The sequence below is a fragment of the Prosopis cineraria genome, unplaced genomic scaffold, assembly GCF_029017545.1.
Source record: "Prosopis cineraria cultivar Desert tree isolate PC_DT_omini unplaced genomic scaffold, ASM2901754v1 PC6, whole genome shotgun sequence".
NCBI classification, from domain to species: domain Eukaryota; kingdom Viridiplantae; phylum Streptophyta; class Magnoliopsida; order Fabales; family Fabaceae; genus Prosopis; species Prosopis cineraria.
In genome coordinates, this window is record NW_026555337.1 from 36,938,235 (window position 1) to 36,956,997 (window position 18,763).

The following is an 18,763-nucleotide window of genomic DNA, read 5'->3' on the forward strand; positions in this document are numbered from 1 at the left end:
AACAAAAATGACTAGGTAAACCATATACAATATAATATCCACCATGCACCAAACTATGTTCACGCATGCTTAACAAAAAATTCAGGCATTTTGAATATTTCACTAGTCTGGGCTCAATAAAATAACTAGGCAGACCATGTACAATACAACATTCACTATGTACAAGATGATGTTCACACATGCTCAACAGAAAGTCCGTGCATTTTGAGTATTTCACTAGCCTAGGCTCTAAAAAAAATGACTAGACGGACCATGCACAACACAGCATCCACTATGCACCAAACTATATGCACACATGCTCAACAAAAAATTCATGCATTTCGAATATTTCATCATCAGCCTAGGTTCAACAAAATGACTAGCTAGGCAAACCATGCACAACACAACATCCACTATGTACAAAATGATGTCTACTCATGCTCAACAGAAAGTCTATTCATTTCCAGTATTTCACAAGCCAAGGCTCAATAGAAATGACAAATTAGGTAGACCATACATGACATAATATCCACTATGTACAAGACGATATCCACGCATGCTTAACAAAAAGTCCATGCATTTTCAATATTAAGAAGGATAATTATATCAGATATGTAGAATTTCATATTGGTACTGACCTAAGTACTGAAACAAGTACCCACATAAAATTTAACATGATATTTCAAGTCTAATATGTATAAAAAGCTAGCCACTATATTCAAAACATATAACAGTTGCTTATCTACATACAAACAAAAAATACCTGTGATTCCTAATTATCTAAAAAATATTACTTGAGAATGCTTTCATATATATAATTATAGTTGTCTATATACATCAAAAAGGAACAATGTGACTACTTCTCATGTTAGGTTAGAATTCTTGCATATCTTGTCATTGTGTCCAGCCTCCCCACATCTTGAACAATGATAAATCTTCTTTTATTTTAATTTGCAATGAACAAATTAATCTAGATAAATATTCACATATAGAAGCCCAACTTTTATTTTACACAATTCAAAGTTAAACATAAACAACTCAAAGTTCATTTTTGCACAGTAGATATTCCGACATCTTTGACAACATATTTTCTTTACATTGAGAGTCATATTTTATTCAATTCACATATCAAAATTCAATATGAATAAGTTAACCATCACTATTGTACAACAATTAATTCATTCTAAAATTTTCACAGCCAACTTAATGGTTTAGCAACCTTTAGCTTATATTAGTAAGCACAAGTAGGCAAATAATGTATAATAATACCTACTATGCACAACATAAGGTTCATATATTTTCAACTAAAAATTCATACGATTCTACTTTATTAGTAGTCTAAACTTAATAAAATGCTTAAGTTAGGCAAATGGTGCACAACACAACATTTATTATGCACAACATAAGGTTCATATATTCTCATCTAAAAGTCATAGGATTTCAATTTATCAAAATGCACAACAGCTCACAGTTTTTTTTTGCACAACAAATACTTCAACATTTTTTATAGGAGATTTTCTTTATATTGAATCATATTTTATTCAGTTCACATGTAAAAATTCAATATGAACAAGTTAACTATCATTACTGTACAACAACTAATTCACTCTAAAAATTTCATGGCCAAAATGATTCAACAACTTTCTGATTAGATTAGCAGTAGAATCACAAGATAAACAAGTAAACTTGCGAGCTTAAACATCTGTACTTCACATGAGAGAGCTATTACAACTTCAACAACTAAAAGATACACATACACCGAATCAATGAGAGAGAAATAAAATTAAAGATCCTTACCTCTAAACAATAATAATAGAAGCTCCAAGAAACAGATGATGTCGCTCAGATAAGGAAGACAAAGAAGATCAGCAATGACTATCAATGTGTAAGGAAAGAGAGAAAAATCATGAACTGTGCTTCGTCTATCAATACCTACGACTTCTACACTCATCTACGTTGGCAATGATCAACCACGACAAAGCAATGACTAGTGAAATGAGAAAGAAGATAAGAAAAACAGTGAATTGTGCTTCATTTGTTTTATTTCTTTGAGGATCGTCCACCATTTCTGGTTCAAATTCGTCCACCATTTCTGGTTCAAATTAAATAAAAGGCAAAATAGTATTTTTGCTCTGAAAAATATTGCAATCGAAGCCCTAAGGCTTACAAAGCAATTTCAAATTGATTTAGGCCCTAAGCATAATAAACTCTGTTTTTAGGGCCTTTAATGCCATTCCTCCATAAATTTATTTATAAATAAGTCTCATAAAATTTAAAAATTATAATTAAATTTCTTAAGACCTGAGTATAATTTGAATTTAGGATAAAAAGATATTAATGTTTCGATTAAATATTATATCAGTTAATAATTTATAACTTTAACTTTAACTTTTTATAATTGTAATTTTATATATTCAATAATTAAACTGATCAGTTTAACTATTGAATATGTGAAGTTATAATCATAAAAAACTAAAATTATAGTAATAAATTATTGATAAAGTAGTTATAAATAATTAATGTTAAATTTTGTTAGTAACATATGATTGTTTAACAATTGAAAATGTGAAATTACAATTTGTAAGAAGTAATTATAATTATAAATTATTAATGAAGTAGTAAATTAATTATTTGATTGATGTAATGTATATTTAATAGAGACATCATTGTCTTTACTGTCTAATTTTAAATTACATTTAAATCCTAAAAGATTGGCGGTGATTTCTAAATTTTATAAGACTTTTTATAAATAAATTTACTTTATAAAACCTATATATAATTTTTTTTCCCAAGTCATGCTTGCCGGACCCCCATCAATGGAGGATTTAAATCACAACTTTTTAAACAAAAAATTAGTCTGGGCGATAAGACTTTTTAACGGTGTGAATATTATATTTTTTTTACATTTTTTATATTATGCTTAGATTAGTTCAGTTCTTTTATAATCATTTTAGTTTCTAATTCAATAATGACTAAACTTGTAAACTGAGTCAATTAAAAAAATGTAGTTTTTTTTTTAATCTAAGTTGAGCTGCCAGCAGTTTCAATTGATGTTCTAACCATCCGGTTCATTTCTTAAAACGACTCTTATGCCTATTCTTATGTAGTTAAATTTTTTAAAACAATTTTAATAATAATTTTAGGATAAAAACGTGTCTATTTTGAGGGGGTAGGGTCTCAGTTGGTTTAATTCGATTCAATACCAAAATGTGTAAAAAGGATCGATCAAACAATACAAAAAGTATGAACCAAACCGAATTAAATAAGGTAATCGAATCGAATAAAGACCAAATTAAAATTAATAATTTGGTTCAATCAGTTAATTTGATTTTGAACTCTATATTGAGTTGCTTGGACTTGGGTTAATTTTGTTTTTTTACTAAAATAGACAAGATTTGTATATAAAATTGAGCTTATAAAGTGGTAGTAGCTCATTGTAATGAGAGTTAGGGTTTCAACTTATCAAATTATATGTTTACTTTTATTTAAGTATAAAATTAAAAAGAATAAAATAAAATAAAGTAATTAATAAACTAAATATAATTTATAAATTAATAAATTATATATATACATCATAACTCGATTGGTTCAGTCTGTTTGATTTTAAATCTTATTAATCGAATTGAACCGATCAACTGAAATATTTTTCAAAAAAATTGAATCAAATCAAAAATTCAAATAAATCAAATCAAATAATAAAAATTCACTTTGATTCGATTTGATTCGATTTAATTTTCAGTTTCAGTTTAGTTTTATTCAACCTGATTTCTCATACTTTCCACGTTCTTTTAAAATGGATCAATATTTGCTTGTAAAATGATTTCAAATGTTTTACCCCACAGCACATAGTACATACATTATTTAAAAAAAGTGAAGGATACGTTAGATCTATTAGGAGCTATTTGATTTTAAAAATTATTTTCTATTTTTAAACAAAAATAAAATTTGAATTGAAATATTTTTAAAACTGTTTTTTTTTTAAAACGAGAAATGGAAACATTGTTAGAGTTATGATGTTGTTTTCTTTTTATTTTTTTTAAAGCATGCTATATTTAATTATTGTAAATTATCTCCAATTATGGCTGATCACTGTAATAGGCCATAATCATTAATCACCAGGGATCACCATCCTTCATTTCCTAACTCTAGTAGTACATTTGGATTAATGAAAATTTCAATTTTCATTTGAATTTAGTCCAAATCTCTTGTTTGGCTACATAAAAATTTATGAATTCAAATTTAAATTCATTATATACTCTAGTCATTTAAAATTTTAGTCATTTTAAATATTTTATTCTCTTAATTTTTTAATTATTAATATCTCTGACTCTTGTATCTTTTCTCGTATTTCATTTTGATCGTCTCTTGTTAATTGAAAAATATAGAGAAATTTGTTCTTTTTAATTTTTTATTTTCATTTCGAATCTCAACTCATTTATCTTTTTTCATTGAAATATTTTAAATTACCCAAACAAAATATTTTAATAAATGGACTTTAAATATGAGATTTTGCATTTCAAATCTAAAATTCAAATCCATGAATCCAAATGTCACCTAAAACTATTTTCAAATTAATATAACCAAACATATTTTTATTTTATTTTATTTTATTTTAAAAATTAATCTTTAAAATTAGTTTACAGAATAATTTTTAAAAACAAAAAATAGAACAAAACTAAACAAGAACTTAATCTCTAGCACCCCTATCAAGCAGAGCCATGCTCACGAGCTTGGAGCCAAAAAGTGACGCCCATATATAATTTCAAACGTGTTAGTTTAAATTGATATTAAATTGATATTTTTATTCAACTGAATAAAATAAAACAAATTAAAATTCAAAGATAATTCTAAAAAATGAATAACCAATTATTATTAATCTAAGAGTGTTAATTGTCACAAGTTTTATAATGATACCTGTAACAATTGGTGGTGATTATTTTCCTTATAATATATAAAGTAAGTGGATTGATATGTGCAAGTTTAGATATCAAATATACCCCGATAATGTATTGATAATTTGGATATACAATATGAAATTCTGATATAATATAAGCCTCTATAGTACTTATTTACATCGGTTCACAAGTTAATGGACTAGAAAATATTAGTGTACAACCTATCCAAATGTAAATAATATGATAAAGGAGTACGCTAAAATAATAAATGTATAATTGAAATACATGGAATCTTAGTTAAAAAAATATAATGAGAAAATTACATCAGGAAATTATATAAACATATTTACTTGCAATATGATACACAACAATATTACTGTCTAATAAAATGAAATCTCAATTTTAAATGAGATGACGTACCTGATGAGGATATTTTAATTTAAAAAATTATTGTGAATTATAATTTATTTTTCCCTTTAACTTACTTCTTTCACACTCATGTCAAATGTTAAGAGGAGTCTTGACGACGAGATATTTTACTCAGTTCTAATATTTAAAGAAAGAATGTGTGTGTGTGTGTGTAATTTTATAGTGTTAAGATACCTTGTTCTATCAAATCATGACTTATATTAGATCTCATCTTTTTAATTCCATGATTTACCTTTGTTAATAATATTGAAACTCTTTGTAAATTACACGTGATTTATCAAAACTCAAAACGCTTGAGGCGAATCATCAATTACAAGTAATTTATCAAATTCTTAAACTGCTAGCATGACTTTCCAGGACAAATAAACATATTGAAAAGTATTTTGATCCTTTTTTTTTTTGTTTTATTGTTGAACTTTTCAACCTGATCTTTATTATTACCCTTAATATTATTATTTATATTTTTTTTATTTTTTCTCTATTTGAAAAGAAGGAATTTCTTTTGCTATGATGATGAACCGTATTAAAAATATCGTATTTAAACAAATTTGAATATGAGTGTATCTATAGCTTTTTTTATCAACAACAACAACAAGCATTTATCCCACTAGGTGGGGTTGGCTACATGGATTGCAAGACGCCATTGTGCTCTATCATTTATCAAGCTTTTAAAAATATTATTAATTAAGAGATCGCGTTCAACAACTTTCAAGAGTGTTCTCTTAGGCCTTCCTCTACCCCTCTTAATCGGACTCAAAGTTATATGTTCCACTCTTCTCACTGGTGCCTCCCTTGGTCTTCTTTGTACATGCCCAAACCATCTCAACCGATTTTCTACCATTTTTTCCTCAATAGGTGCTACCCTCACTTTTTCGCATACGTGCTCATTTCGAATTTTATTTTTACGTGTATGTCCGCACATCCATCGTAACATTCTCATCTCTGCTACTCCAACTTTGTACTCTTGCTGTCCCGTTAGAGCCCAGCATTCACTATTATATAACATTGCCGGTCTGATAGCAGTGCGATAAAACTTTCCTTTAAGTTTATTAGGCACCTTACGGTCGCAAATAACTCCTTTAGCTTTTCTCCAATTAAACCACCCAGCTTGAATTCTATGTGAAATATCTCCACTGATTTAGCCATCATTTTGAATAATGGCTCCCAAATATTTAAACTTTTCCACTTGAGGTATAATTTGATCTCCCAATTTTACTTCCAAATTATTGTCGAATAGTCTCTTACCAAATTTACAATATAAATATTCCGTCTTACTCCTACTCAAACGAAAACCTTTCGACTCCAATGTCCTCCTTCATAACTCAAGTTTGCAATTAATCTCTTCTCTTGTCTCTGCTATAAGAACAATATCATCTGCGAAGAGCATACATTTGGGAATTTTCCCTTGAATATGTTCCGTCAAAACATTTAAGATCAAGTTGAACAGATAAGGACTCAGAGATGATCCCTGATATAGTCCAATCTTTATAGAAAAATGCTTTGTTTGACCACTAGGCGTTCTTATACTAGTTTTTACCCCCTCATACATATCTTGTATGGCTTTAATATAAGCAATCCGTACTCCCTTTTTTTCCAACGCTTTCCAAAGCACTTCTTTTGGTATACGGTCATAAGCTTTTTCCAAATCAATAAAAACCATGTGTAAATCTTTATTTTTACAACGATACTTTTCCATTAGTCCCCTTAGTAGATAAATCGCTTCTGTAGTTGATCTACCTGGCATAAAACCAAACTAATTCTCAAAAATACTTGTCTCCAATCTCAACCTGTGTTCAATTACTTTCTCCCACAATTTCATTGTGTGGCTCATGAGTTTAATCCCTCTATAGTTAGTACAATTTTGAATATCTCCTTTATTTTTATAAATAAGAATTAATGTACTTCTCCTCCACTCATCAGGCATTTTCTTGGACCGTAAGATCACATTAAATAACTTAGTTAACCATCTCACCCCTTCTTCACCTAAACATTTTCACACTTCGATAGATATACAATCAGGTCTATTGGCTTTACCATTTGCCATTTTCTTAAGAGCTTCCTTTACCTCCTTATCACGTATTATTCGATAAAATGACAAATTTTGTTCTCCTTCACCAGTTACTAAATCCTCCAAGTTACTAGATGAACCCTCTCCATCATTGAAAAGTTTGGAAAAGTAAGTCTCCCATCTGTTTTTAATTTCATCATCTGTAACTAAAATTCTTCCCTCTTCATCCTTAATACACCTTACCTGTTCTAGATCCCCTAATTTTCTTTCCCTACTCTTGGCAATCTTATAAATGTTTCGTTCTCCTTCTTTCGTCTCAAGACTCTTATAAAATTCTTCAAAAGCTTTAGAACGAGCTTCACTTACAGCTCTCTTAGTTTCCTTCTTAGCCATATGATACTTCTCCCAATTTTCCTCATTGTTACACAAATGTATGGCTTTAAAACAGTTCTTTTTATACTTGATTTTGTCCTGTACACTATTATTCCACCACCAAGACTCCTTATCTTTGGGACCAGAACCTTTTGATTCTCCCAAAACTACTTTTGCAACCTCCCGTATCTTTTTAGCTATATCCTCCCACATGATGTTAGCACTTCCCTGAGATTTTCAAATTCCTTTGTCCAAAGATTTCGCTTAAAAATATCTTGCTTCTCATCTTTTAATTGCCACCACCTAATCCTTGGTGCTACTACTTGTCGACGCTTTTGAATTTTACTCATAATACACACATCAAGGACTAGGACTCTATGTTGTGTCGTTACAGCATCTTCGAGGATCACCTTGCAATTTTTATAAAGTCTTCTATCTGTATTCCTAACCAAAAGAAGCTTTTTTTATCAAATTATAAATATTTTCTATCTTATCTCACAGTCTATTAAAATTGTGTTTCTTAAGCTTTTATGAAGTTCCTTTACCGTATTCATTAACCAAATTCTGTTATCTCCAAACAAAATTGAAATATTCACTTGAGATGAATAATTTGACAATCTCTTCTTCCGCACAACACGCTCGGGTTAATTAACTTTAATTTAATTAAAAACAAGTATATTAAATATTACATGAGTGTATATGTAAAAACAGTAATTCTTGTATAATATGCATGGTTATAAGCGATGGCCCAAAATTTTATTCAAAAAAAAAAATTGGCCATATATGAACTGAGCTATAAAGTATAAACCATTAAATCATATAAAACTGAATACATATGATTTTCACAAAAGTATAGCTGAACAACATTCTCACAAATCTCACAAACCAAAAGCTTCTTATACAAATAATGGATCTCCATATTTGGCAGCCATAAAATTATCTGGAGCTACCACCTGTGTTATATCTGAAGTGAATTGCACTAATATATACAGTCCCGTACACTTTTTTCTACAACATCTAAAATATTGTATTGTGTGTGTTAGTGCTTAAGAACATTTGAAAAATCTTTTGACAAATTAAATTACCTGACTGGTGAGGAACACCAACAACAATTTCCAAAATGTGGGAAAAATTGTGGTGGCCACATGTGTTTCCTTACTATGTGAAAGGAGTATAAATATAAATAGGTGAATAGATATTATGGGTAATTGTCTCCTACTTTTTTTTTTTTAAAAAAAAAGACGTGGCTAGTTCAGGAATTGAATCAATTAAAATGGTTGGATAGGTTTCTACAATGATTTGAAATTAAATCTTGAATATGAAAATTTTCAAATTCGAATTTAAACATGAAACCCATCAAATTGATATTTGTATTAGTATAAATACTAGGCTGAAAAAAAATTAATTGATTTCAATATATTAGAAGCCGCTACAAATAATTAAATCAGCATTATTGTATCGAAGTGAGGTAAAGGAGTCATGAAATGATCAAACATTTGCAGAGTCAATAACAGAACCATCGAGATTTTGATTGCTCTTCCATGGAGCTCTACAAATGACACACGTAAGTGATGCCTTGTTCTCTTTGGTTTTCTTCCACTCGACGAAGCACCGTTCATGAACCACACTCTGACACGTCTCGCAGGCCACAAGTTTCACTTCCTTTCCCGTCTTCATCATCTCCTCCAAACAAATCGGACATCCATTATTGTCATCACTAGCCCCAGTACCATCGTCCACTACCACCTCTGCAACATCATCAACCACTACCACCTCTGCAACATCATCCTCCACTACCACCTTTGCAGCATCATCGTTCTTTCTTCCAAAATTACTAAAGATCCTGTCCATGAACATGTCGCAGATTTCCTTGCTGGCAAAAGCCTCCGGCGACATCGGCAGGTTCAGAATCCAGCGGAGCATGGTAGGGCCCAAAGTCCTGCTGAAGCAGCTAGGGGGATCCTGAAGACACAATAAAAGATGAAGATAATGTGCTGGCAATAGTACCATGGGTCGCCGTTAAGGCGAGAGAATGATGTCCGCTTACAGCTGCAAAAGACGACGTCGGAGAATTGGACCTTGTAAAGGTTGATTTCTCCGAGGGGGTCATGAACGAAGAACGCTGATCTGAATCGAAGAATTAGCTTTAGCTGGTGCTGTAGCAGGTCCATGGATCGATGCTCTCTCTTTTGCTTGTGTGCTCAGAGTCAGAATTACAGAAGCAGTTTTTCGAGTCTACTTAAAAATGTGTTCTAAATGATATCTCTGGACCTTACCCTGATTTAATGTTTGAATTCAAATATTGATATTGATAGATATCAATAATCAAAGGATCTATTTATTTAACGGTTAAAATTTAATCAAATTTATTTATTCAATTTAATTATAGTTTGTAAATTAGCTTACACTGATGAGAGATCAGATTTTAACAATATTTAAATCTATTTTTTTATTTTTATGTTTTATTATAATAATTTTTATAAAATATTAAATCTTAATCTTTAATTCCAATTTTTTTGTAAATTAATCGTTCAAGTTTCATATTAATGTTAATATCATGCAAAGTTGCAAAGAGTCTGATCATGATCTTTTATTGGGTTTTAAATAAATAATATATAATCAATTACAGTTTTTGAAATCAAAACAAAACAGTCTGATTTGACGTATCAAAATAATAATAACAATTTAATTACAATATATAATAATAATATATATCGAAGTCAAAACAGTTTATGGTTCTGATTTGATGTCAATGACATCGACATATTATTGTTTTGGATTTAAGTCAGCATATTGTATGTTTAAGATGTTAGTTTTTAATTAAATCAAGTCGTGTAAAATTTTTATATATTATTTATTTTATAATAAATTTTTATTGTTAATATTACCAACACATTGAAGTTCTTTTATTTTAATCTGAAAGAATAAAGCTTTTTAGGTATGTAAGGTCAAGGATGCAATTTTTTTAATTTAATTTATTGATTTATTAGCAAATAATTTTTAATATATATATATATATATAATATTTGACATGTCTAATTTCAAATTAATAAAATACTAAAATAAAAAAATACATATAAACTAGCAGAAGGTACCTGTGCGTCGCACGGGCAATATCATGGATAATTCTCTTTTTGACATTTTATGGTAAAAAAAATTTTTTTATTTAGAATTTTAAGGTATTTTAAACAAAAGAATATAAAAGGAAAAACTATTTTTAAGGGGAGATATGATGTAATCAATGTTTGCTACAATGACACACACACACCCCATGAACCTTAGATTTATATTAGATTCTGATTTACCAAAATGATTTTCTATACTCTCCACTAAAAGATCACATGAAATTTTAGAATTGTAGCTCTTTGTTTTTTGAATTATATACTTTAGTCTTTGTTCTTTTGAGTCATCATCATCAAGGTATTTAGCATTTAGATACTCATTTCATTATCTTTTTGTGTTCCTTTGTGTTTAATGTGTCATGATAATAATTAAAATAGATTAAAGTGGAGGGTAATGGCTCCATATAACGTTTTCTTTTTTCTTGGTTGAGATCTTATTAATTTTTTTTCATGATCCTATTTTTCATGTAATTGTACTTACACAAATTGTTATATTTTGTATATTTAAATTTTAATTTTTAGAGATACTGAAAGGTGTAAGTAAAAAATTGTCATTTTTTAATATAAACTCTTTGAAATTTTAATAGCTGCAGGTTCTTTATGATAGACAAAGATATCACTTAGTTAGATAGCTCAAATATGATTTAGTGAGACAAGATCTTGTAATTAGAAATTTACTTGTCCTGATTTTGAATTTTCATATATTTTTATTCTTATTTTAGTTTAATTTAATCTTTTCATCATTTAATGTCATTCGCCCCCTAATAAAATTCTTAATAGAAACAAATGAAATTTTTATAAGGGGCATTGAATTTTAGAGACATATTATACTAAATTTCACTTTTTACCCAGGGGAATTGCCTCCCATAATAGCAAATGCAGGCTATGCCCTCCTGGTAATAGATCATTATCAAAGAAAACTAGGTTTAGAAAAAAGTTACGATCTAATAAAAGATGATTGTATATAATTAAAGTGACAGAAAATATTTCATCACATATGAGGAGTGCCATTTTTTTAAATGTTAATTTATTGTCTATTTAAAGGAAAACTAAGTGATTTTACTAGGTAAGAATTTTTTGAAAAAAAGATCAATTTACTATAATAGAAGAAGCTAAGAAATAATGTAAGGGTAGATTTATTTCATGAGATTCATTCTTGAATATATTTAATAATTTTTTTGACCTACATACAAATAGTTTAAGGAAGTGAACTTGAAGCACTACGATATTTTCTAAATTTAGATGGTAAAATTTTTTTTCAAGTTGCTTGAATGGCTTAATCATGAATTCTGTATGATCCAATTGTAGAATTTAAATTTTACTCATGCTATGCATGAGGTAGCAATCCTTCAGGTATCCTATAACATTGTAACAGCTATAGATTATATTTATGTTTTCTGATAAAACATTATGACAAAAGATACTTGCATGGTTTGGCCGAGAAGAACAGAATATAAAAGAATGACATATTCATAACTCACATAAAAAGAAATAAAAACTTCATGGACAACAAAGGATAGCTTAACATGTCGTTTGCAAGCATGCTTAACTATAACCTACAAATTGACCACTTGTTTCTACACCTTCCAAATCCACTCCAGCACCAAACTTGATTAGTTTCATCCATCATGGCTAATACTTCTTTCATACTTTCCCAGTTTCGTCCTTCTATTAGTTCAGTGGGTTAATTCCTCAAATGTCATTATACTTTTTCATATCTATTATACATGCATTCTCCAATTTCTTGAAGCTCAAGTGCTCATCATGAATCTACAAAAATTATGAAAAATAGAAGACATCAATTTTGCTGAAACTACATGAAAAAACAAAACTAAGTTGTCAACAAATGTTTTTCTTATCAACGGTCCTATATTAGCACAAACAGTTCCTTTGAAAGCCAATGCATTGCCAAGTAAAAATTCTCAAAATCTAAGGAATTAGGAAGATTAACTTCCCAGAAGAAATATCCAATGACAAATATAATGTGAACCAAATCAAGAAGTTAGCAACACACTTGCACAAATTCAATATACTGAATCTACATAGATACAAAGATACAGTTGGTATCACAGCGATAACCCGCCCATAGATAACCTATATAGTACCGAAAACAATGCTAAATATGTTAGAAACTTATTCTATTCTATATTAGGCCAGTGCAATGATAATCACATATAGCACTTGTCGGATACAAATCAAGAATCCAAAATAGGCTGGAGTGGAAAACACATACAATCAGACTCGGGGAATCAATATCCAAAATCGATTCCATTCTACAGCTTCAAGTGTCCGCTATTATTTAAAATCTAGAACTTGATAGGACAACATGCTTCAAGAGAAAATTCATTAAAGAGGAAAATAAATGTTTAGTATCCTATGCATTTCTTAAAAAAGGACATTCCTATTCTAAAGAAAGGGCACAGACAATGTGAGGAACTCAAGCATATAATTCTTAGGCTCAATTGGTTTTAAAAATAATACATGTCTATTTCAGAAGCTAACGTCAAGCCTCATATGTGGGCTCAAAAATGTTAAAACTAACTCTAGATCAAGTTTTTTATTTGAATGTGAGTTGATAGTAAGTTCTACAATTTTGGGTCACCTTGTAAGTTTTCTTGTGCACATCGAATTTATTTTCTTGTAAGTTCTACAATGCGTAGTAACATAGGCTTTAAATATAGAATAAATTCTTGTGTTTATTACAATGCGTAGTAACATAGGCTTTAAATATTCTTAAAGCCTACGTTACTACGCATTGTAATAAACACAAGAATTTATTCCACGGCTGATGGGAATGCAAAAGAATCAAAATATAAAAAAGCAATGCACATAATTTATGACATTTGGTTTAAATGAAACATCCTCACTCTTTTTTTTTTCTTTTCTTTTAAATACTGTTAAGTCATGTATCCATCAAGGTTTTCATCCCCCGGCACAATTCATTTCGCATATTCACCGTTTACCACCTTTAGGCATGTACTCACCACAATAGCCTGCACACACACACACACACTTTTTAATAATATCAATATGTATTGGATTCCAATTTGTTGTGGCAGAACCACCAATACCGAATGATGAAAAATGCCTCAGAATTAAAGAATTTTCACAAGGAATAATACCCAAACAGCAGCAACTCATCTTTGTTAGAAATGATGCCCCATAGTGAATTTGGAACCTATAGAAAATGCTTCAACTACTTCCCACAGCACATAGCCATAAAGCAATATTTTCCCTGAGAGGGACTGATTTGTAGTGAAATTCTCCGCCAACTGCAGATAATCTCTACTTATTCAATATTTAGTGACAATATTAATCATTAGATTTGGGTTTCCAGTATCTTAGAAAAAGTAATGCTATATGAATTGCTTGTTTTATGTTGTTCCCTTAACAGGCAAAGTATCCATCCATTCCTAAAACCTGCTAAGTGTCCCTTATAGTATAAACTGCTAGACAATTCTTTCTGTTATAAAATAGACCACTCGCTATTTAGGGTCGCAAAAAATTAAAAAAAAACACAGAGTTACCAAACATTCAATTCAGAAAAAGGGAAGATGCAAAACTGCCTGCGCACATAGAACAACAGAGAGAGCAAAAATATCTGACCAGGCAATGAAAAAAAATAGCAGTAGTCGTCAAAAATTAGCCAAGGATTGCAAGGCATCTGATTTCATAGCAAGATTTCTCAACTCATATAATACATCAGTAAATTGAAGAAAGATCACGGAGAAGATAACATAATTGCAGAGAAAGTTATACCTAAATAGCGACGATAGAAGATGCCTCTCTCCAGAGAAGGGAAGATGAGGAAGACACTATGAGGCTATGAAGGAGGAAGCTCGATCGGTGGGAGTGAAGACAGAGAGAGCGTGCGATGATGATGAAGGACAAGCTTGGCAGTGGGGACAGCAAGGTGAGAGGGCGATGATCTCTTCGGAGGGAAGGAAGGATCTAGAAGGTGAAAAAAGACAACAAAACAATGGGACCCATGTTATTTTCTCTCATCACTAGGGTTATTAATGGAAAAACACTGGTGGTGAATAATGTGATAGTGACAAACCGATGGGCTTAAATATTGCGAGATAATAATAATAGACCAAAAAAAATGACGAGACCCACGAAAAAAATATATTTAGGGAAAAACACTGTACATGAACTACATCACACAGGACCATTTGATGGAAAACACTGTATATGAACAGTGCAACGTGAAAAAGTACACGGCTTTATAAGATATAAGATGAGATTACTGCTAAGATATTGTATTAATTAATTTGATCAACGATAAATCTTATTACTCAGCAAAAGTTTTCTGATTTTCATTTTCTCTTATATCAAAAAAATTCTTAATTATCTCAAAAAAAAAATAAAATGATAGATCAAAGAGATGGATATCTTGCTTATTATTTGGAAGAATTATCGAATATCACAAGACAATAATTTAAATTTATCATACTAATAAAGACAAATATCCAACAAATAAAGGGTCCATTTTATAATGTAAATCAAGGGATTAAATATTTCCAGTATTCAATTTATAAATAATTGAATAATGTTTCGACTCATCCTTAAGAATATCATAACTCAATAATTTAAATTATCAAAAACATTTCTAATACATAAACATCAACATGGATAAATATTTATCTATACAATATTTACAATATAAAATGTAGAAATAATATAATTATCAGGTGTGTGAAACATGTTTTCAAATTTATTATAATAACAAAATAAACTTTGTAATAGAAATTTTGAGATCAACTTGTCTAACAATTTAGGATAAGAATTTCTTTTCAAAAATGGAAAGTTTGAGAAGAAAAAAAATATTTTTTAAAAAATTTTTATAAAAAAAAGTTTTTTTAAAAGGAATCCACATAGCATGAGATATTTGTCAAGAGCACATAGCTTATGTGGGTAAACCATTAATCCAGTGTGGCTCCTAGACCATAAGGAGTGGATATGGATACACAATCCACAAAGTAAATAACAAATATGACGTAGCTTAAAATTAAGGGTATGTTTGAGAGTATGTGATAAAATGAAAAGAAACGATTATTAATGGAATGAAATGTGGTGGGGTGGGACGGAGTGGAACATTTCATTGTCTAGAAATTTCATTAAAAGAATAAATAATTTATTTAATTATTATTTAAGAATAATTATAAAATTCATAGATTTGAATAAGATATAATTATATTTTAAATTTTAAGGTAAGAGGGAGTGAAAGAGCAAGAGGGAGTGAGAAAGATAAGAATAATTTTATAAAATTGTTATTTATATCATATATTTCATTCTTGGGAGGTCAAGAAAAATAAATTTAGGATGGCAAATGATGGCTTGAAAGGCCACCTCAAAACCATTTCATCTTTTTTTAAAATTTTCTTTTAAATAATGGCATAAGGTTTCTAGCCATCTCATTCCATTCCATTCTATCTTACAAAAAATTCTTAAACATTACCTAAGAATATGAGGCATGGTTCCAAAGCCAAAAATAACAACTTGTTTAACAATTCATAATAAGAATTTCTTTCTAAAAATATAAATTTAGAGACAAAAAAAATATTTTTTAAAAAATAAGTTTCTTTAAAGCAATTCACATAGCATGAGATATTTGTTAAGAGCACATAGCTTATATAGGTAAATCATTAATTTAGTGTGGCTTGTAAACCATGAAGAATAGATATGGATGCACAGCTTACAAGACAAGTAATAAATCTAGTGTAGCTTAAAACTAAGAATATCAGACATAGCCCGAAAGTTAAGAATAAGATGTATAACTCAAAGGCTACTAGAGGACGAAAACAAAATAGGTGTCACTAGCAGGCAAGGTACGTAAAACCAGACCGGTCATTAAACCGGTCATGATATTGGGTCACGGGTTAGTGGTTCAATCAGGGTTGAACCAGTGGCAAACCGGTCATGATTAAAATAATACAATTTAAATAAAAAGACATTAATTATAAAAACATTCAACCAAATCCAACCATTCAAAAGTCTAACAATAATAAAATACTATATTTTTGGACTTAGCATGCTCTATCTTTAATTTTTCATCTTTTGACTTCAATTTTACTTTTTTTTGTTATTTTTTTCTGAACTCAGAGCTCTGAAAAATTAAAAATAAAAAAAAATAAAAAACGACGTCGTTTTGGGGTAAAAGTCTGAAAAAATATTAACCCGGCTAACCCAGTCAATCCACCGGGTTATCCGGGTTATACCGGGTTGAACCCGGGTTGACCGGGTTACACCGGTTCACTCCCTCACCGGGTTAAGAGCAAACCCAGACCGGACAGGGGACCGGTTCACGGTTTTCGAGTTGACCCGACCGGTCCGGTTCGATTTTCAATACCATGCTAGCAGGAACAAATGGGGACTGTGAGAAGAACTCTCTGACTCGAGAACCGCGACACTGTAATCCTTGAATAATCCACAAATGTGCTGCCATATTCACTCTCAAATTTGAAATAAGAAAGTTCACCAAAATATTTAGAAAAAAAAAAAAAGTACAGTAAGATCCATTCAAGACATTACCACCTGCTCTTGTTGATATTCTCCTAACCTCCACGGTGCTGAGAGAATAAAATTTGGAAGAATGGGCAATTTGGAAGAATGGGCATTGAAGACAGAAAACGAGCCTAAATTCCAAGAATTTGTTATTCTCATGTGGAAAAAAAATCCAATAATAAAAAATTTTGAGATTCAATTATGAGTGTAAAAGATGTTATGAACCCGACAACAATTATTTTATAAAATAATTACTTTAGTTAATTGTGCAAAGTCCACCTAATTTAAGGTTGTAATTTTATTTGTTGATATTTTATTATTTTTTGAAGAAAAATTAATTAAAAGATAACTTACTATTTTACAAATAAAATAATTTTTTAAAATTTGGATATGCATGTTTTAAATTACAAAAAAGTAATTTAATTTTAATTATTTTTTTAATTTTTAAAATTAAAAAAATAAAAATATATTTTATTATAAAAATAGTTTAATTTTTTTAAGTATTTTTGCAAATTTAACCATGATACCTGTGACATATGATCGCACTTGGCAAAAAAATATAACAAGAAAAAAAATTCACATCTACTGGACAAGAATAGTAAAGAATAACTCACCTTTGACTAAGGTGATTGACTTGGTGAATGCTTTAAAAATCGGACAGATGTTTTTTTGACTAGAGAAAGGAAATTCATTCCGAAATAATGAGAGTCAACACAGTACGAAGCAACAAAATACCAAGTCATAAGCCAACACAGTAGAGACGTAAAAAGAAACAGCAGAAGATAAGAAGATTAGACAATGCCTTCTCTATCTTGAGAAATCACACAATCAGCACCATTGAAATCATGCTCTAGAATGGACGTCAGAGGGAGTGAAGGCCGAAAGACCCACCCAGAAGGTTCCATACCCTTTAGAGATGAGGCCGCTAGCTAATCAACAACAGAGTTTCCTTCCCTTTTGATAAACAAGAAAGAAAAGGAGGAGTGAGAATGAATAGTGGGAAAAAGATCTTCAAGTGGGCTGTGAAAAGACCAGTGACAATGCAAGACATGAAGAGATGATACCACATAATAAAGCTTTTCAAAAACAACATCAGTAAAATTGCCATCAGCAGCAATAGAAATAGCTTTCTGAAGAGCTAGAAATTCAGCCATAAAAACTGGAAGTAGCATTGACAACCTCCCCTTTAATGAAATTTCGTTGATGATCACGGCATAGCACACCAATTGAAGCTTTCCTTGAAGCGGCTGAGAAAGCACCGTCACAATTAAACTTAAGTTTGCCTTGGCTGGCTGTGTCCATTTAATAGGACCAGCAATAGTACTCGAATTGGCCTTTGAATTATAATGAACATTCCAAAATTCTGCAACAAAAGTTTCTGTTATAACCCAAAGTGGGTTAAGTTTAGCACATGAGAAAACCTTTGTAGACCTAGTTTTTCAAATGTTCTA

General features: G+C 30.0%; 1 protein-coding gene and 1 long non-coding RNA gene across 2 annotated transcripts; both read right to left on the reverse strand.

The window, feature by feature from the left end:
- Window positions 1-9,171: 9,171 nt before the first annotated feature.
- LOC129314122 (uncharacterized) lies at window positions 9,172-9,579 on the reverse strand. Its single transcript, XM_054957492.1, has one exon. It carries the CDS (start codon window positions 9,577-9,579, stop codon window positions 9,172-9,174), a length of 408 nt encoding a protein of 135 aa, XP_054813467.1.
- A 2,580-nt stretch (window positions 9,580-12,159) lies between these two features.
- LOC129314443 (uncharacterized) lies at window positions 12,160-14,747 on the reverse strand. The gene is made up of 2 exons (XR_008594114.1): window positions 14,565-14,747; window positions 12,160-12,575 (listed from the first exon to the last, which is right to left on the reverse strand). It is a non-coding gene; the product is annotated as an uncharacterized LOC129314443 (long non-coding RNA).
- Between the last annotated feature and the right edge of the window lie 4,016 nt (window positions 14,748-18,763).